Source organism: Panthera uncia (assembly GCF_023721935.1).
Source record: "Panthera uncia isolate 11264 chromosome C1 unlocalized genomic scaffold, Puncia_PCG_1.0 HiC_scaffold_3, whole genome shotgun sequence".
Taxonomy (NCBI): domain Eukaryota; kingdom Metazoa; phylum Chordata; class Mammalia; order Carnivora; family Felidae; genus Panthera; species Panthera uncia.
The window spans coordinates 70,633,046-70,653,863 of record NW_026057584.1 but is presented as its reverse complement, the minus strand read 5'-3'; the positions used below and the strand labels follow the sequence as shown (position 1 = coordinate 70,653,863).

The window sequence follows — 20,818 nt, the reverse complement described above, 5'->3', positions numbered from 1 at the left end:
TATTTACCAGTTTCAAGGAACCATGGGAGAAAGATCAATTAGGGGTGGTGGTGGTGGTGTAAGAGATCTCTGAAAACCTCCCAAAGCATTCCATGAAGGAAAACATTAGCTCTCTGTCTGGCCAGAGAAATTAATACCAGATTAGACCACTGTCAGGTCAAGAAACTTTCCCATCCTGTACCACTGTTCCAAGGTGGTGGGGCGGGGGCATAGGGGGCAAGAAATCACAGTTAGTTAGCTGATGGAAGCACAGGAAAAACAAGCTTGGGAAACAGGAGAGAAACTAATCATGCTCCTATCCTGCTGTAGGCTTACAAATTAGGGCAGACCTGAGCTGGAAAAAGGGAGAAGCTTCAATGGGATACTCAAAGTTTCATGAAAAAAAAAAAAAAAAAAAAAAGTCCAAACAAGCCAACAAAACCCACCAGGACCGGACATTTAAATTACAGGCATCACACATACAACATCAGTAATGTGTTCTTAAAAATCAGATGTTCAGCATCAAAATGTTAATTAGGATCCCATTCCACATTATTTCAAATAATAAAAAATCATAATGTATTACACATTAATCACCATCCTCAATTTCCTAAAATGTCATTACTTATTTTCCTATTTTTCTACAATTTCCTAAAATGTGAATTAAATACAAATGTGGGTATGTATATACCCACGTAACAGATGGTTGTATTGGGATATAAACCTTTAAAACATTGCTTCCTGATCACCAAGTAATCAATACAGTTGTTAGCAGACAATTGCAGTTTAAGCTGTGATTTCTTTTAGCACCAGTGACAGCCGAGACACCTATCTCTTTTGCTCACTCTCAGCAGTTTTCAAAACCTCTCCATGTGATTCTGACATTTTACAAACTGTACTTAGAACGTAACTTGAGACTCCCTATACAACATCTTGTTTAAAATATCGTATTATTTGGTGTAAGTACATTTAGAAATGGCTGAAAATGTGTCGAAAGGTAATTCTATTCCGTGATGTTTGAATATAAAAAATCAAGAGGCATTCTACCGAAAAAAAATTGATCAGAAAGACCTGGAATGAAAGAAGCAATGGAAGGGACATTTTAAGATAATGAGAGTGGCGGGAAAAGTCATGGGACCTGCCCCGGATATTATCCATGAGAGGATGAAGCAGGAACTTTATAGAACAGAGGAAATGGACAGAGTAGAGGGAAAAATAGAGTTGTTTTTTTGACTGTGTCTTGAAAGTCCTGCTTATAAAATGTACGGTTATCCATTGTTTACAGAGGCAGATTAAACATTCTGTAAATCATTATACAACACAGGTACTGCACAATCATAATGAAATATATTTAAAATCCTCATAATCATGATCTTTCAATAATGCCACAGGGAATTAATTACTCTATAGTATAGACAATCTGAAAATCATGATACTTTATAGATTTGTTTTTTTTTTTTTTTTAATGTTTTTTTTGTTTTTGAGAGGGGGAAAGCACAAGCTGGGGAGGGGTAGAGAGGGGGAGACACAGAATCTGAATCAGGCTCCAGGCTCTGAGCTGTCAGCACAGAGCCCGAAGCAGGGCTCGAACTCACGGATCACGAGTTCCTGACCTGAGCCCAAGTCGGACACTTAATCAATCCAGCTACCCAGATGCCCCTCAGTTTATTTTAACTTCTTACTCTGGAGTTTGAGAAAATGTGGAATATGTCCAACTTATGTCCAAATATTGGGGCGCTTGGGTGGCTCAGTCAGTTAAGTGTCCAACTCTTGATTTTGCGGTTCGTGAGTTTGAGCCCTGTGTCAGGCTCTGTGCTGACAGTGTGGAGCTTGCTTGGGATTCTCTCTCTCCCTCTCTCTCTCAAAATAAAGATAAACAAACATAAAAAAATATACCCAACTCCATTCAAAGCTTTAAAAATATTAAAAGTCAAGGGCTACTTTAGAAAGGTGATTCCTTTCAGTAATTCCTGACATCTTTCATGATGTTGAATCTTTGAGTCAAGGTAAATGTCTATCTTGGTAGGGGCACCTGTGTCCTTCAGGAGCCTCAAGGTCTTAGCAGGTAACTTATCTCTTTCCTAGAACCCTTTAACTTCTATAAATCTTTCCTTCTGGAAATGGGAATGTCCCTGAGGGAATGATCACATGCTACTAGCCAGAAGTAGCAGAGGACAGCACAAAATTACTTTCCTTTGTACTTCAAGAAGCCAGAGAATATAAAATTATCGATCTTTTGAAAAGGATATACAAAATATCAAATTGGTGAGTTTCAGGCTTGAAAATATTTCCCACAGCAATTCAAGGACCACAAATGGAAAAAAAAATGCATATAATTATATGAATTTCTGAATAAGTGCCCCCTACAGGTACTCAGTATGACATAACCTGAGTTTACATTTGGGCAATAAAAAGACTGGGGCATAAACCTCACTTTAACAATATTCTTCATCTAGAATGCTAAAAGTTCATCAGAAACAACCCTTGAGTAAAGCCACTGTAGAACTACTAAAGAGGAGATTTCTAACCTATAAATAACCAGTGTCTAAAAATGTCGGACTTGTGTACAGATTCGAAATAGCATTTGTGGCTTCCACCTCACTTAAAGTACTACTGAGGATGTGGGGGCACAGGACAGGTGTTCAGAAGTGACCCAGGCTGTCTGGGATGGAGAGAGGATGTTCGCAGTGACAGGCAAAGCACCAATGCCAGGCTTCGGAACCAAAGCCAGGGACCAGAGCAGCGACGACTGGCTCTCGACTCACCTTTGCCATTTGAGCTTGAACCCCACTAGCCTTCAGGGCAGACACAGCTTTTTGAGCTGCTGCAGGACTGTCGAAGTCGACAAAACCATAACCTGAAATGCAAAACACACTTCGTTATTAAGCCATTATTTTGTGATAATGTAAAGAGCAAAAAAAAAAAAATGACTCTAGTTGGTTTCCGATGTGGGCAGCAGAAACGAAACCCTGACGTCCTGACAGATGTCTGGCACTGACAGCTGCAAATGCAGCGTCCTTCTCAGGCTGTCTTTCCCTGTCGTCTCTCATGAGCTAGACCAATGTCCCTTCAAAGTAAAAAACAAAACAAAACAGTTTTCCCTTTTCTCAGGTGTCCTATACTTACTGGAAAAAAAAAAAGACATCTAAGTTAACCAACCAAAGTTAAGAAAAGAAAGGGGAGGGAATCAACTTCAGAGAAATAGCGTTTCTAACGATTTGGCGAGAAGGATAGAACAATACTTTGGAACTTAAGACATGACAGGAACAAAAATGTTTATTCCATAGACTAAACTATATTTTTCAAAGAAATTAAGAATACCCATTAAATACCCCAAATATAAAATAATCTAAATTTTAGTACTTGATTAAAAATATGATTACTTGTTTACTTGATTTACACCTCGTGATCCCCCTTCACTTAAAGAAGGGGGTGAAAAAATGCCTCCAGATATCCAAAAGAGCTGTTTCAGCAGTTCATGCTCTAAAACCTAAAACTAAACCTCCCCAAAGAGGCTCTGATTTAAAGCTTATTTACCCATAGCTTTAGAAACATTCTTAACAAGCTGGTCAGCTACTCCTTGGCCACAATGTATCAAAAGCAGAAAAAGGGGAGGGGGTGTCAGGCTAAGGGTAGGGCTGCTACAAAAGAAGCATATGGATGGTACTTACCAGTGAAAACTGGCAACAAGCGATAAAAGAGGAAAACTACACAAAGAACAGGACTTACTCAGTGTAGAGCAATAGCTCCATGCATTTCACACAATCCAGTGAATATCACTGTACTAAAGTAGGCAATCTTTGATTTTTCCCTGTGATCATTCTTAAGTTATTGGCAAAAGGCTAAATTGTATTTAACACACTGTTTAAAAGATCAGGGAAACCAGGCAAAAATACCAACAGAGATTTTACTGGAACTCAAACCTATTACAAAATAAATTTTAAATGAGTAAGAGTATTTTGAAAAACAAAAACACTGTTAGGACGCTGCACAGAGGAAGGGCCAGTCCTATCATTGACGTGTAGATATTGTAAAGATAGTTTAGACCGTGAAGTCCTAGTGCCAAAACAGACCAACATACAGATCAACAAGGCCAAATGCAAAGCTTGGAAAAGGTTCAAAGGTCAGTGTGCACTCTTAGTACCAAAAATACTTTCTGGTAACAAAACAAGTTGTAATGAAACAGAGTAAGCCATCAATTATAGAAATAGATGTTTCAGTAGAGATTAGATTAAAGCTGAAATAAGAAGCAGCTTCCTTCTATTACTTGGAATTGGACTGGAATAAAGCCTAGTTTGATTTAGACAGTGGAGAAATAGCCAGGTTGGAAAGAAAAAGAAGAGTTAGCTCAGGTAAAAGCAGAGAATGCTACTCAACTACCACATTAGAAATTAGGTTAAACATTCCGAGTGTTATGTAGAAACCTGTAGTTAACGCTAATACGCATCCCTCCGTGGGCACACACAGGCACACACTCTCTCACTCTTGTACGTATTTTATTACCAAACACAACTTGAGCAGGCCATAAATGAATACCCAACTACAATGAAATGATGTAACTCCTACTCATGGATATTTAAGCGTGTCCTCCGCACAATTCTGCTGTTGCCAATAAATCACAAGAGACAGAGGATCTCAATTTTGATGTAACTGTGGTTGAATTTATTACCAGTCAAGTACTATTAGTATTATTTTATCTGTTATTTTCTTATTAGGAAAAAAAATCCATAATGGTTGCATGCTAGTTGTTTACATCCTTTTCTAACCACAGAGCTGTTTCATAAATATTTGCTTTAAAACAAACGTAACGGACAGGCATGCAACCACGTGCCCTTTTCCATTTTCTCTACTGTATCACTTTCTAGTAAAATATGAGAGTATGCAAATTTGAACTACAGGTTCTATGGGTTTCATTATAAATATATGTATAAAGATGTTTCTGAAGGTGGGGTTCAGTAAGTAACACAACACCCTCACACTGGGTCCCCAGGAGGGTTCTCAGCTCTCAGGACCAGGCATGTCCTGCTTCCTGGATTTTCCTTCACACTGTAGTGACTGATCCATGAGAATAGCTATGTTTTCTGTTTTTGCTTTGGCTATTAGGAAACATAGGCAGGCCATTTCTGTAGGAACCTGAGATTTCCTGCTCTTACCCTTAGTTTCTCACTGGTCACCCATTTTTATTTTGCGTGCATGTGTTCTAGTCCTGTATGTAATTCTGTAAGCATTAATAATTAATCAGTGTCATCATCAATACTTTGTAAGTTGTTTCTTTTTCTTTTTTCTTTTGGTCCTGAATTGCCATATATACCAGTGTTGGCAAGTTTTTAAATACCTTTAGTTGGCTAAAAACGGACAAAAACTGAAATGCAGGAGAGCAACTGATTCGTGAATTTTCGCATTTAATAACTAAGGTACATGTTATTCAGAGCAATGTTTCTCTCTTCAGTGTAATTTTCTTTCTTGGATAGTGTCTATAAAATCTGCTTTGTGACCAAAAAAAATGTTCTGTGACCTCTAAGTTCTCTTAATTTCTAGGTGTAAAATTCTCTGATATAGTCAACCTCAAAAAATTAGTATATAACACAGGAACTTTCCATTTATGTGAATATAATCTCTTATGCATTACCTATTTATCCATCTATCCATCCATTCACCTACCTACCTTCTCAAGTTATCAGTGGCTAACATGTTATTTGTCTTTATCATGAGGTATGTTGTGTTATTTCTTCTCATCTGTCCTAAAATTACTTTTTTTTTCAGGAGCTCTCTCATTCTCACTTCCAGGATTTTATAAACCCATTTTGCTTCCTTGGTCCCCTCACTCCCTATCCACCCCTCACATATGCTGACATCTATCTATTCCTGAGAGTCTGTGTGAAACAAAGAGCCCTAAAAGATTCCTGTCATTGCCCTCACACAAAGCAGTATCTCCTTTGATTCACTTCAAGAGAAGGTCTCTAAGAGATGTGGCGTATAGAAAATCAGTTCCGAATTATTCCTTCTCTTATTCTAAAAGCACCACAACTCTCTCCACTTACCTTTGAACACTTTCCAACTGTTAAGGCTTTGTATTATGAAAATAGTTTACATTTAGCAGGAGTATTTTTTATTTATACATTTTCTATACCATGTTGAGCATTTTATGGATTTTGGGTTCTAGGGAATAAGTTCTCATTGGAGAAGAGTGCATAATACATAGGAATTTTCAGTGCAGGGGCGTAGTGAGGAATTCACCCTTACTTAACTGGGGCAGCTTTGCTAATTTTAAACACACTGATCTGCCATGGAAGATTCTTTTTGGGGGGGTGGGGATGGGAGGAAAAATAGGGTAAAGCCATAAAAGCACTGGTCTACTGCGATTTCTCTCTCAGTTTGAAACAAATGTTTGAGATTAGCTTCCTGTTTTATGCCTGCAAAAACCCATTTTGCTTTATACAACTAAAAGATTTTTTTTTCTGTGTCCTGCGTTCCCAAATCATTTATAAATATGTGAAGTGACGCTAACCTTGGCAACTAAATGTAAACAGTTCAGTCTACAATTTGACTCCCTCTAGTTTAATTCATTTAAAATATTTATTGAGTACCTCTCTACATAAAGCAATGCTTTATTCCCTGTCCCCAGGCAAAACTGTCTTAATGTGCTATGTTGCTTCAACAGGACCTTAGATATTGGCCACAATGGCTTCTTTAAATTTAGGAGCTTTGAAGAAGAGTCAAATACAATGAACCACTTCACGTCTAGATTAAAGGAAATGGCTGGCTTCTAAGGCGAGGCCTTACCATAGGGTTCATTTACATTCTTTGCCTTTCTCAGACGGTGCTAAACCACAGCCATCACCACTACTTGAAAAACTAGGGTCTAATTAATGAGGAGATTTGCCTTCTCTGCCTATTCCTGTCAACCTTATTTCAATTCATGGGGTCAGTAGTTCGACTCAAAGTCAGCTGACTCCATTCTTCCCCTTTCCTAGAAATCACATGCCCATTGTTAAGATGCTGGATCATTAAAAGTCAGAACCGGGGAGCATCAGCACTGCCTACTGTAGACGCCTCCTCTTCCAGCTCATGGAGCTGGATGAGCTCATCCTAATTACATGGAAAACTGAAGGTCAGTGCATCAAATTAATGCAGCAGCATATTTCAAAGGGGGATATGACCTCCCCTCCCTATTACAATTTGGTCAGTGAAAATGGTTCTCTCCTCCCCGCTGCCAATATTGTCAACAGGCATTCAGCACAGAACAATTGGGAGTATTGAAACATGTAATTAAGTACTGCTTAAAACTACTCTATTCTAATTAATAGAGCCAATTTGCACAATATGTAATCTTTTCAGTTCTTTAGTGCAGTCCAATGGTCTTCAGTAAGCAGCTCTAATCTCCTTGGGCTAAGGAAAGAAAAGCTATTTTCTAACTTTACTTCCCTTTTAAAAGTAGCGGCTAAATGCCAACCACTATCCTGCACATTAGCTCCACTGGTGTCCGATCTGCGATTCTGGCAAAGTGCTAACTCCTTAGGGTTTCCAGCCAAAACTCGACCAGGGACAAATGTAAAGGCATATGCTGACATTGTGCAAGACGGGAACTGGGTGACACATAAGACTTGCTTTTTAATAGAATGGAGGTAGTTTTGAAACCAAAGATCAGGTTTAAAATTCCATCACTTTCCTAAAGCTAGGATTTAGTAGATTATCATCCAAGGGAAGATACCTTTGCATTTGTTCGTTGTCTTATCCAAAATTGCCTTCGTGGAGACTATTTTCCCATATCTAAAAGATAAACAGGAAAAAAAAAAAAAGGAGAAGTTAAAATCAAGGAACACTTGCTAACATCTAAGTCCAGAGAACACACATACTTTTCAAACATCTGCAAACTTTAAGATACAAAATGTTCTATACTTAGAGGACAGAAAATGAGACTTCTAAACTCTAAACTGAAAAGGGGAATGGCTAGGTCTGCTATTTGAATCTTTGGATTACAGTTGGATGTTGAACTTTGAGGAATCAGAGGTACTTACCTGACAACCTTGGGACCAAAAAAAAAAAAAAAAAGAAAAGAAAAAGGAACATGAGCTCTGTAAAAAGTTTCTTCTAGTAACACTATGTGAAAACAAAGCCAAATGTAAGGCTACAAAATTACTGAAGTACTATGATCCACAAAGACTTTATAAAATGACATGAGGGGAAAGCTGCCTGCATTATATCTATTCATTTTGGTTTTGCAGACAGCACTGCATGGCTCCACATCGTCACATGCACGCACGTCCTTGTTTAACATGCCTGATGGTGTATTTAGTGCAGGTCTTTTTTTTACCTAAGACTTTGATAGCTATTTATATCTATATAAACAAATACATAAAAATATATAATTAACACATTCATTAATATCTCTTTTAACTGAGCAGTAACAGCTATATAGTATACACGCTAATGTGTGTGTACATGCATGTGTGTATAAGAAATGAACACTAATGAGGGTTTGTATAAATGTGTTCAAATTCCTTAATGTACAGTAGACACTGGGGGAAGAAGGGAAAAAGTCCAGAATGCACTGCTACTGAAGATGAAATGGCAGCATGGCTTAAATATATGTACTGATCCTATATCCTTTATAGTGACTAGACCATAATGTAAGGTGCTGCCATCTATGTCTGTCTTCAAAACCCTAAGGGAAAAAAAAAACAAAAAACAAACCACTTTGAAAAATAATTCTTAAAAATGATTGGGACTCAGATATGCACATAACTTACTTCATGATCTGAAACCTGTGTCCTCATTTATACATGGTCAATTTTCAGATTTTACTTTCCTATGTTTTACTTTTAAAATTTCACGTTTTCTCATGATCTTGAGGACTAAAAAGTCTTAAAAGCTTAGGAAATGAAGCATCTGTGCAGCACTTTAAACCATTCTGAATACTGTAGGTTTCTAGTTTATGCACTGAACAAGCTGAAATGTTTTTATCAAGAAGAAACAAATGGCTTGAGCCACCTCTTTCCCTCAGTTAATTTTCACTCTGTGTAATCATGTAATCAAATGATTACTAACTAGGCATGAAAGTAAAGATAATTTAAGGTTCAAATGACAATTACATCCAAGAGGCATAATGCTGCACAAACACCTTCAATTCCCTGTAGAGACTCTGAGTATTTATAACAACATTAACACAGGTCACTATGCTTACCAGGAAAAAAAAAAAAAAGTAATAATTAAAAAGAATCTGCTAATCAGAAAAAATAGGTGATTTTAGCAACCATTTCTCTACGTAGGTTATTTACATGCTTGATATTTACCAGTGCTCTCTCCTTTTGCTCAAGTTTTGGATGAAAAGATTTTTAGACTGCATTCCTGTCTCATACCATTCCAAAAGTACGGAAGAAGAAAGTTAGTACAGCTCCAATTTGGGATAAGGGGATTGAGAGTCACAGAGATTAAGAGACTTTGCTTGAGGTCACAGAGTTCAGGGTCTTTTGTAAACCACACAGAAGAAAGGAAATTTAGGGAAGGTCAGGGGCTGGCCTTCTACCCTTCTGGTCCTGCCCTCCACACTAATGATGGGAAGGAAAGAAAGGAGTGGGAAGTAGGAAAAAAGAAAAGGCTCCCGGTAGCCCTGGAACTCAATCCATGCCACACTCTCTTCGGGTTTCTGTTCTCTCTGGTCTCTTTGCTACTTTGAGGTCACTCCTCACTTCCACATCTATGAAACCCACACCTCTTCTGCTCTGAATTGACTCCCCAGATCTTGTTCTACTTCTCTGGGCACTCTTTCCATTCTTCTTTGCCCATTCAGCCTCTTCTTCTCCCTCCTTAACCAAGTACTCTCATCTCAACCCTTCCTTTGCCTAGGAAATCCATCCAGTGCTATGGGGTTGTTTAACGCATCTTCTCTGATGGTGCCTGTCTCCTTTTGGAGTTGTTTGTTGTTGTTGTTGTTTTATCCCCCCCCCCCAACTTTAGTTTTTGTCTCCTCCGCTTTCAACTTTAATATCTTAGTATGTTATTAATTAAGATACTTTAATATCTCATTCAATGTCACCTAATGCCCGATATTTTCTAAATCCCATCCCCAAAGAACCACAAACACATCTTCCCTGTCTTTTTCATTCAATAGCACTATCTCACTCCCAATCTCCCCTCAAGCTCGAGATCTTACAGACACCATCAACTCAGGCATTCCTGAGTCCAGGCAGTCAGTAACTCCTCTGAGTTGTCTCTGATGTGTTTCTAATATTCATCCTTTCCCTTCACTGTGTCTAGACCCAAGCAAAAAACACATAATAGCTCTTGCCTTGCCTCCAGCATCTGGTGCTTCCAACCCTGTCTGCTTTTATTTACCTTAAACATCACTTTAAACATGTCTCTCCCATCCCACCATTATCCCATTCTACCCATGCTTCAACTTGAAGAACCTGTTCAAACATTTTCTCTTCCATGAACCCATCCCTAATCTCCTCATCCAAATCCGTTGTGATTTTGTAAGAAACCAGAAAAGGGATTACATGTACTCAATTCCTACTTATGTTCTAGGCACTGTGCCAGGGACTTTGTATGCATGATCTTATTTAATTAACTTTGCAACAATCTTAGGAGGTAGGTGCTATTATTCCCATTTTTGCAAATGGGAAAACGAAAGCTCCTATAAATTTTAAGCCTAAGATCTCACCTAAAACCCCAAAGCTTAAATGAATTGTGTTTCATTTTTCACTGCAACTTACTCATGAAATAATTTTGAGAAACAAGTTTCCTTTATACACTGAGGGTATGAAAGGAGAGGAACCAAGCAGAAGCCCTCTTTGTATTTTATTTTACCTGCAAAGACCTCTTCTTATCAAGTGGGAGTAGACTTACTTTTCAAGCCAAAGCAGAGCTTCTGTTTGTGTTAAACACAAGAAATAAACATGTGGTTCATGGCTGAAAGAGGGATGGGGGGGGGGGGGGGGGCGGTGTGGGAGAAGAGATATTTCTAAAATGTATCAGTTTTGCTTTCTACTGCGGTTTTTACCATGATTTGTGGGTTAAGCCTGAAAGACTGTGACTCTCAGGCAGAAAACAGTTTCCACTCAGTCTGTGCTGCTAGTATTCCATATCGTCTCCCCGCACTGCAGTGGATCAGTGGACTGCCCGTATGGAGTTACCTGAGGGGTGCAGCAGGGTTTACGTCTCATAAGCTGTCTTCTTTTGGGGTCTATCCACTCACCTACACTTCCCACAGTGTCAGAGGTACCTCATTAAAATCACCAGGCTGGAAGATGTCACACTTGCCATCACTCAGGCCCTGGCTAAGGTAGCTTCTCAGTGGGTGATGAAGTCAGCATGTTGTGGGGAGGGAGTACGGGACAAGTAGTTCTGATGACAGGTGAAAGGATCTAGAACATGGGGATGAACCGTCTATCAAATGGCACCTCAAGAAACAGGGAAAAGTACAGCAGGGCTTCAGAGCAGTCACCATTTCCCACTACTGGTTCTATCTGCAGTAAGATTTACTAACGTGGGGCCAGGGATGGGGGTGCTATAGACGATTAACATTTCGTCTCATTCTATTGTTGATCATCAGGGCCTAGGTGTAAAAATTCATAAAGCAACTATTCACCTACCCTTGTTCCAACATGCATTTTGTTTTAAAAAAAATCATGAATTGGGGCGCCTGGGTGGCTCAGTTGTTTGTGTGCAACTGGTGATTTTGGCTCGGGTCATGATCTCACGGTTTGTGAGTTTGAGCCCCACTTTAGCCTCTGCGCTGACGGCACGGAGCCTGCTTGGGATTCTTTCTTTCCCTCTTTCTGCCCCTTCCCCCCGCAAGCCTGCATGCACTTGCTCCCTCTCAGTAAATAAACTTAAAAAAAAAAAAAAAAACTCATTAATTAACAGGGACATGTTGGGAAAAACAGGCCTCTTGACTGGCAGAATTCATATTCTAACAACACCAAGGAGAAGAGAGCAAAGCATAGACTTTTATGGGGAAAATGTGAATATGAAGATTCTTTGGGTTTTCACCCGATTCAAAGTAACAAGGCTCAGACCACAGCTCTGGTACCCAAAATATAATATTCTTTGCTAAGAGTAGATAATCCACTCCAGAGGAAGCAAAAGGATAAAGAGTAATTAGGAGATGTGACTACAGAATCATTAGAATTTCAAAGGGAGAGGATAATAAGTAAAGACTCACATTTAAACCTATTGGCCCAAGTGAACTTGGCTGATAAAACCTGCTGATAATCTACCAACATTTCTTGTGCTTCTATCACAGCTTTAGACATTTCTCCCCCATTTCCTTTTAAATTTCTTTCATCTCAGTAAGTTTCAGTCTGTACTTAGTACATAAAACTTCATTTTCTCCTCGGCCCCCATCAGTCACTCCTAAGCTCTAACTTTTTATTAATTTACCTTAATTACAAAAGAAATGCATACTTGTAATTAGAAGACACAGAAAAGTAGGTTGAAATGTTTGTATCACCAGAAGTCCTGGGTAGGAATGTTAAAGCACATTAGTGCCTATCTTTAGACTTTGTCCAACGTGCGTGCACATATGGAACACACAAGTGTGCAACCTGTGTACACACACACACACGCACACACACACACACACACGTGTGTGCACAAACTCCTGTACTAGGGAACTCATGGCTTTTATCACATTCCAAGTTACAAGCCCAGGCTCTGGAAAGTGGAGTCCAACCCACCCACCACCAACAGATGGCGACAGTGGTTGATAAGTTATTTTAACATTGGTCATTCCAGTTGTAAATTTATTTAAGATACCACAGAGTTATGTGCAGTGTCTGTGTTTTGAAATATTTTAGGATCATTATTAAACCTGAAAAGGCAATGAGTATGTGGAAAACAGTAAGAAAAAGTATACACTTATAATGTGAACAAAAAATATATTTTAAGTTTGACGAAGGTGGGATATTGCTCATGTATAGAAGATGATTGGTTTTTGTTTATTTTTTAAATTTTTAAAAGTTTTAAGATAGAGACAGAAAGAGAGAGCATGCGAGTGAGCAGGGAGAGGGGCAAAGGGAGAGAGAGGATACCAAGCAGGCTCCGCACTACCAGTGCAGAGCCTGACATGGGGCTCGATCTCTTGACCTCAGGATCATAACTTGAGCTGAAATCAAGAGTCGGATGCTGACCCAACTGAGCCACCCGGGCTCCCCATGGTTTTTGTTTGTTTTAATAGCTGAACTGCCAGTGAAGGACAGATTGAGTATGCATCCTGTGAGATTCTGTGCCTGTGCAAAGGACAATAATCAGCAAGAAGGAGGGACAGGGAGCTGAAATGACGTATGAGTATACGGCTATCAGTTCAACATCAATACTGGACAATATGATCTAATGAGTTAATTCAGCAGACTAAAAAAAGCAACAGCTTACATTTATCCAGCTTTTATTTTATGCCGGGCACTACTCTAAGTGTTTTAAGTCATTTTAATCGTAACAACCACCTTTGGAGTAGGTGAGGGCTTTTTCCCACTCTGTAGATGTGAAACTAGAGAGCAGAGCACGGGGCCTAGTAAAGGCAGCACAGCCAAGAAGTGGCAAAGATGGAAGACAGGAAGTTTGCTCCGGACAGCCATGCTGACAGATGCAGAAACTGGTTACCAACCACGGGCTGTTCCATAGGTTCAAAGCAATTCCCGTCTTGAGTCTGCATGGCTCTAAATGAGTGAGAGGATGAGGGCAGACTCTAACTGCAAAGGTTTCCAGGACAGATGCTGATAACATTCAGAAGGGAGTTACTGTACTTTCTGAGATAAAATAACACTGTTCTGCTTGGAATAAAATGCCCAATAGAGCATATGTATTAGTGGAAAGGAGGGATGACTGGCTTTAAAGCTTAAAAGGAATAATTCATGTATTTACTGGGTAATAATGGATTTGGGACTATAAGCCATAACTCTTGTCATTTTGGACTTTTGGGGGAGAAGAAAAACAATGCACATGCAAACACACCCACACAGAGATCATACTGCATATGCTGTTTTCTACCTTGCTCTTTTCGCTGCTTTACTTTTTCAGTGGCCTCCCAGGAAAAGAGAATTTCCTAAAATTTGTTTTAGCTCTTCTAACAATGGGTTGAAAAGAGGAAGGAAAAAAAGTATTAGATAACACTCATTTTGCTAATAGAAAAGTTTGTTGGAGAATGAAATAGAAAAGTAGGAGTTTTTCAGTGAGGATTCAGAATAACATGGATAACAAAGCCATGGATATATGTTTTATATATATACATATATATATATATATGTATATATATATGTATATACGTATATATATATGTATATGTATGTAACATGGATAACATATATATATATTTCCATGGATATGTTATCCATGTTATTCTGAATCCTCACTACCTTGAATAACTCAACTGGTTATGTTTTCTTTATTTACTTGGTATAGGAAGTGGTAAGCATTTGAAGATGTGACATTTTACATTTTAAAATTAGGCAACCAATATCAAGCAAATTTTATAAGACTTTACCTTTTTAGCACTGAAGATTTTATTTAAGTTTATTTATTTATTTTTGAGAGAGAGTGCAAGTGGTGGGGAGTGGGGGGAGCAAACAGAGAGAGAGGGAGAATCCCAAGCAGGCTCTGCACTGTCAGTGAGAAGCCCAAAGCAAGGCTTGAACTCACAAACTGTGAGATCATGGCCTGAACTGAAATCAAGAGTCAGATGCTCAACCGACTGAGCCACCCACATGCCCCAGCACTGAAGATTTTAAATGTTTCTGCAAGACTCTTCTAAGATCTAAAAATACAAAAGGTATAGAAAGTTATTCTACTTTTCATTTCAGTTGTTTTGCCTTAACGGTCCCCTGTTACTTGGGTGTAACAAAGGCTGGGTGTGCCTTTGTGGATAAATGATTTCTGGCACATGGGACAGAACAGAAATCTCCCCATCTTATGCAGCTGAAATTGGAGCCAGAGTTTGAAGGAGGTAAAATGCTTGGCAAGGGAAAGCTGCTACAGCCCTAAAGGTCAGGAACAAACCTGGTGCTGAAGGTGAACGGAACACAGGAAAGACAAGAACAGTCAAGAAAGGGATCAGACCAAGAAACCAACCCATACAGCATGTCTTTGGCATGCCCTTCACCATATAAGGCCTATGAAAAGTATACACAATGCCATTCTTGTCATCAAAGGGGGACATTCTGTTGGGGGAATGTTAGGGAATCTTTAATATTAAAAAAGAACTAAGAGAACTTGAGGTGTTGTCTGATGAATGCTAAATCAAGGAGGCATAAAACATAGGATAAAGGTCAAGTTCATGAAGAAAGACTTTGGGGAAAGCAGAAATTCAATAAACAGAAGAACCTGTCTAATGCAACCCGTGTTGGAGGAGTAAGGGACGCTAACTGTGCAAAGGTCCTAGAGGGCCTGGAGTTCCAGGAAAAGGAGTCAAGGAACAGGACAAGGCTGGAGGTGTTGCAACTGCACAGTGATATGACGAAAGCAAGAGTTTAGTAAGATTAATGAAAATCTGATGGCTAGGATCAGCAGACAGATGCCACATTTTATTATTTTTGTTTTTGTTCTTGGTACTCAAGCAATAACACTCACGTTCAAGAAATTAAAATGGAGGGATCAGAGCAGCTAGGAGATGACTGGAAAGGTTCCAAAGGACAGAAAAGTTTTAAGACAGAGGACTTCTGTGAACTAGCCTTAAATGCTTAACTTGACAGCTGAGAAAAATAATCCATGGTGTCTGTGCTATGGAAAGCCGGTGGCTTGTTTCTATGAATGCAGAGAAGAGGGAGAAAAGGAGCCACTGCAGCTCACTTTTCCACACTGTCCTGGAAAGGACAAGGGGTTCCAGACCCTGTCCCAGACCTAGAGCTTGAGGAGACATGATCTGGCAGAAGCTCTGACCGTCCTTGGGCAGTCTCTGCCTCCGCTACACTGGTTCTGTCATGGCACAGGCTCTGGTGGAGAATAAATTACAGAAGCTCTGGAACAAAGCATCACATTTTTCAAGAGAAAATATATACACCTGCGGATCTGATTTTTCATAACACTAACATGTTAAGATAAACATGCCCTTCAGGAATACAAATAAAATTGGCAATTTGTACCCAGTTTTTGAGGTTTATAACCTCTTCTGACTAAATTTAGAGCCATGCCTGCTCATCTGCCTTTTCAACATTCCTGGGTGGCACAGCTAATCTATTATAATTGCTACACAAAAGTAACCAGTTCAGTCTGTTTATTGCATATATGGCTTGAACTAAATAATTCATAGAGAATGGACATTAGAACTACCTAATTAGAAATGGCTAAGATGCATTTTTGCCATATTCTATGAAAAAATTACACTTCTAAATAAAAAGCATACTATAAAGCATTTGATTTATTACACGGATTTGCTATTATAGTTTAATATCAGATTTGTTATGATCTGCAATCAGGGTAAAGTAGCTTTAGACTATTTTATGGTCTTTTAAGAGCACAAAGCATGCAAAGTGTCATTTACATTATCTTATGACAGAATTTTTGCCACAAGTCACTGTACTATATAGCACTTAGGGATGCAGTCACAGACCTACATTAGCGCTCCCAATACTAATATGTCAGAGGAAAATAATACTCCCTGAAAACGGAAACCAGGGGTGCCTGGGTGGCTCAGTCGGTTAAGCGGCCGACTTCGGCTCGGGTCATGATCTCACGGTTCGTGAGTTTGAGCCCCACGTCGGGCTCTGTGCTGACAGCTCAGAGCCTGGAGCCTGTTTCAGATTCCGTGTCTCCCTCTCTCTCTCTGACCCTCCCCCATTCATGCTCTGTCTCTCTCTGTCTCAAAAGTAAATAAACGTAAAAAAAAAAAATTAAAAAAAAAAAAACAAAAAAAACCCAGAAACCAGAATTTTACATGTAAAATAGAGATTATCTATCAGTCTCAAACACTGATTAGCGTCTAACTTTTAAAACAAAGACAGCTTGGTTGTAGAAAGTGGTCTTTTATTTCTGAACTGAATTTATGCACTGACAATGACAGAGCATTTTAAAAACTCTCTTCCTCTCCCATCAAAACCCGGAATGTATTTTCTTTGCTTTGACAATGTCACCTTCATGTTGACTTCACGTTACTGTATCGTAACGAAGACAGTATTATACTAGAAAGTAGACAGATTTGCAGCCAGAGAGGTCTATGCTCAAGGGATCCTTTGGTCAATGACCAGCTCGGGGACTCTGGTGGAGCAGTTGTCTGGCCTCAGTAATCCTACCCATAAAGCAGAATGGTAACATCTAACCTCACAGGACCACTGCTAAGGGGCTGGCACAGTGCTTGACACAGAATACATACTCAATAACTAATAAATGCTGTCCTCTTCTCCCAACACACTCCAAATAATGGCACTTCTAATTCTTACCACTTGATAGCACTAAGCTAGACTACCTCCTTACCTTAATTCGACATGATCCTGGGTTGCAAATGTTGAGAAAATGTAGACCTACCACTTTTATCATGACTTTTCAGTACGGTCATTTGCATAATGTAGCCACTCAATATATACTGGCTGAATATGTGAAACATAAACATGTAATATGAATTTTTTTCCCCTGAAAGTGTTTGGTGTGGGGAACTGAAGGAGGTTGGCAGTAGTAGGGAGAAGGGAAATATTACATTTTGCCTTGGAAAATGAACACTGCCTTGTATTTTATTCCAATTTAGCTTATAAGAACACCAAGGAGGGAAGCGAGGTAATTTAACAGTTTAACACGAAGTAAAAATTAGTACCAAGAAGAGAACTGTAAAATGTTAGCAGGGGGAAAGACCCAAAAAACTAACAGAATTTTTGTTCCTAGATTGTTTTTCATGTATCTCTAAATTTGTTGCTCTTATAAAGAGAAATCAAAACTAGAAATCTTTCGGACACACACACACACACACACACACACAGGGTACCAAAGAACTATGTCAGAATCTGCAGAAACTGAATGCATTAAACTCCAACACTGAAAAACATATTAATGTTTTCATTAATTCAAACTGCTTCATTCAAAACAAGAAAAGCGTGACAGAGACTAAAAGTAAACAATGCTCTCTGAAGCAAAACAGAGAGTTATCTGAAACTATTAAAACAGAGTGTGCAAATTACCTAGAAATTTCTTTTGATTCTGATACAAGCAAAAGAGGCAAGAGCCAAATTGGACATTTCCTAGACCAAACACTAGTGTTGGCTTTGATCCAAAACACAGCACCAGTGTATTGATTTTCAAATGCAGTAGGTCCATCCTTTTCTAAAGTAAGATGTCTTGACTGCCCCAGGACCTTGAAAAGCCAGTCTGGAGAACAGACTGAAAAGGGAAATGATATCTTTTCTACTCATTTTTAGCTCTAAGAAATCTGGGGACACAGTATAAATGCATTACTGGTATATACACTTGGACAGTATAAGCAAGAGAATGCTAATGTAATCTGCCAGCACAGTTGATGTTCCTAAACTCAGATATTTCATTCAAGGGGCACTTGTGACCATGGTCACGGCTCTGAGTGGATCTGATGGAAAAGGAATGTTGGTTTCTCCCACGTGGGTTTCCTACTGGTTTGCCTCTGAGCAAACCGTCCTTAGACACTGTAGCTGAAGATAAGCAGTCATTCCAGAGCCAGAGCAGTGTGGTTCTGAAAGTTTACAGTCTTAACATTTAAGAAAATCAGAGGGGAATAATCTGTATGTAAAAGAATGGAACTAAGGAGAACCAAATGCTGTAAATTACTTCAGAATCAGTTTCACGAAATTACCATATCCCAAATGAAAGGGCTATACCTCACTCTCAAGATGGCTGGAATTCACTGCATTTTCCAGAAGATGTTCTCATTCTCCTTTGCGAGTAAGGGGGCTGTGAATGAAGGCTAGGACTGTTTACATGACTTTGTAATAATTTTCCCATCTTGGTTGTTTTGAGAAATCTTGCACAATAAGAGAGGTACTAATGGAAAGTGAAAATGCCATTCAGATTCTCTAAAATAACAAAAAACTAGATTCAAGAAATTAAGGCTAAAACTGATCTGAAGCAAAATTCCAGAGTGGATTGGTAAACAGAAGGTTAGAGAGACTTGTGAAAAGAACAAATACGAGTGAAGTCCTGAAGAGCAAACCATACACATTCAAGTTTTGTTCTTTCTGGGTTTTTTTTTGGGGGGGGGGGCTGGGGGGGAGGGGTGCTAAGGAAGAAAGAGCTGCTTGGGAAAGCCACACAGCGTATTTTTATTTGAGCTAAATAAAAATCATTATTTGCTCATGGAACTAGATGAGGACACCTGGGAAGAGAAGTTTGGTTTGGATGAGTGGGTACGTAAAGGGTTAAACAGGTGTCTGGGCTGAACTCTGTTGGTCAGTGATCACAGCATGGAGGGAAGGCTCTAGTGCTGTGCCACATGGCTCTGTTCCTGGCAGCACTTTCTCAACACGTAAGCAACTACATAAATCAGGTAACTAATAGCATGCTAATTACATATATACATGTTCCAAAGCTGGCAGGGGAGGATGGTGGATGTAAGCTGTCAAAATTAATACTTTGAAACTGTTTCAACAGGCTAGAATAAATCCTTGGCCAAAGCCAACACTATAATATTTAACAGAGAAAAGTAAGTCATTTGTATATGACTTATTCTGGGGGCGGGGGTGGGGGGAATCAACTGTATAAATTTAGGTAATGCTTCAACATATGCATGTGAAAATACATGATTTTTTGATTAGGAACAAACAGGTTCAAGTTCTCTGAATAAAACAGACTTAGGTTGCACTAGAAAAATACATGATCCTGATCATAATGATAAATTATGCTTTTGGGTCTCTTTGCTCACCAATCCCCAAAACCCACCATTATGGGTTAAATTGTGTGCCCCATAAGATGTCTTAGGCTCCAGTACCTATGAATGTGATCTTACTTGGAAATAGGGCCTCTGCAGATATAATCAAGTTAAGAGGAGATCATTATTAGGGCAGGCCCTCACCCAATGTGACAGGTGTCCTTGTAAGAGGGAAATTTGGATACAGAGACACAGAGATGCTGTATGATGATAGGTGGGGAACTGAGCTACAAGCCAGGAATACTAAGGATTGGTGGCAAGCCACTGGAAGCTAGGAAGAGGCAAGGAGGGGTTCTCCCCTATAGGATTCGGAGGCAACACAGCTCTGCTAACACCTTAATTTTGGACTTCTGGCCTCTAGAACTGTGAAACAATAGTTTTGTTCTTATAAAGCCACCCAGTTAGTGGTACTTTGTAAGAGCAGCCCAAGCAAACTCCTAAAACTCAAGCTTGCCTATCGCTATACACGTTGCTGTGCCTGCCCTGCTCGGTCTTAATTTCCTGACCTTTAAGCCATTACTTCGCTTGGGGAACTTTAGTGTCATTCTGCAAGACTCAGTTTCATGGTGTTCTCGGGCAGCAAGGCTTTCTGACCGCCCCTCCCCGCACCCCCCCTCCCCCGCTCCCCATGAAGTGGAGTGCTGTGTCTGCACTACGTCCACGGCAGCGTGTCCTCAGTGCATCTTGTGCGGCAGTCAGCAAGCTGCCTCACGGCCGGCGTGTCTGCGTCCTCGTTAGATGGGTACCTTTGAACTGCTTTCCTTTGTGTATCAGGCTCCAGAATAGTCAGCAGTCAAAATTCAGAAGAAAGGAGTGGAGGAATAAATAAATGAGGAACAACAGCCTGCTTTCTACATCGAACGTATTTGTTCTAAACCTCTCCTCTTCCCCAGTCTGGGCGCTTTTCGGAAGAGAATGAGCACAATAGACAAGTCCAGAAATCACAGCCTCTGAGGCAGGCACAGCTGAGGGCCTTACAGATGCTTGCCTGGAAAGGGAGACTATATATATATATATATATATATA

General features: G+C 39.5%; 1 protein-coding gene across 11 annotated transcripts in view; it reads right to left on the bottom strand.

Annotated features, from left to right (window-relative positions):
* The window catches only part of RBMS1 (RNA binding motif single stranded interacting protein 1), a 217,522-nt gene that overhangs the window by 36,109 nt on the left and 160,595 nt on the right, over nucleotides 1–20,818 (bottom strand). For all 11 annotated transcript variants that reach the window (XM_049616129.1, XM_049616135.1, XM_049616132.1 and 8 more), the window contains 2 exons: nucleotides 7,691–7,749; nucleotides 2,745–2,836 (listed from right to left, as the gene is read on the bottom strand). In XM_049616129.1, the coding sequence (XP_049472086.1) occupies nucleotides 2,745–2,836; nucleotides 7,691–7,749 (151 nt within the window). The remainder of the gene's footprint in view (nucleotides 1–2,744; nucleotides 2,837–7,690; nucleotides 7,750–20,818) is intronic.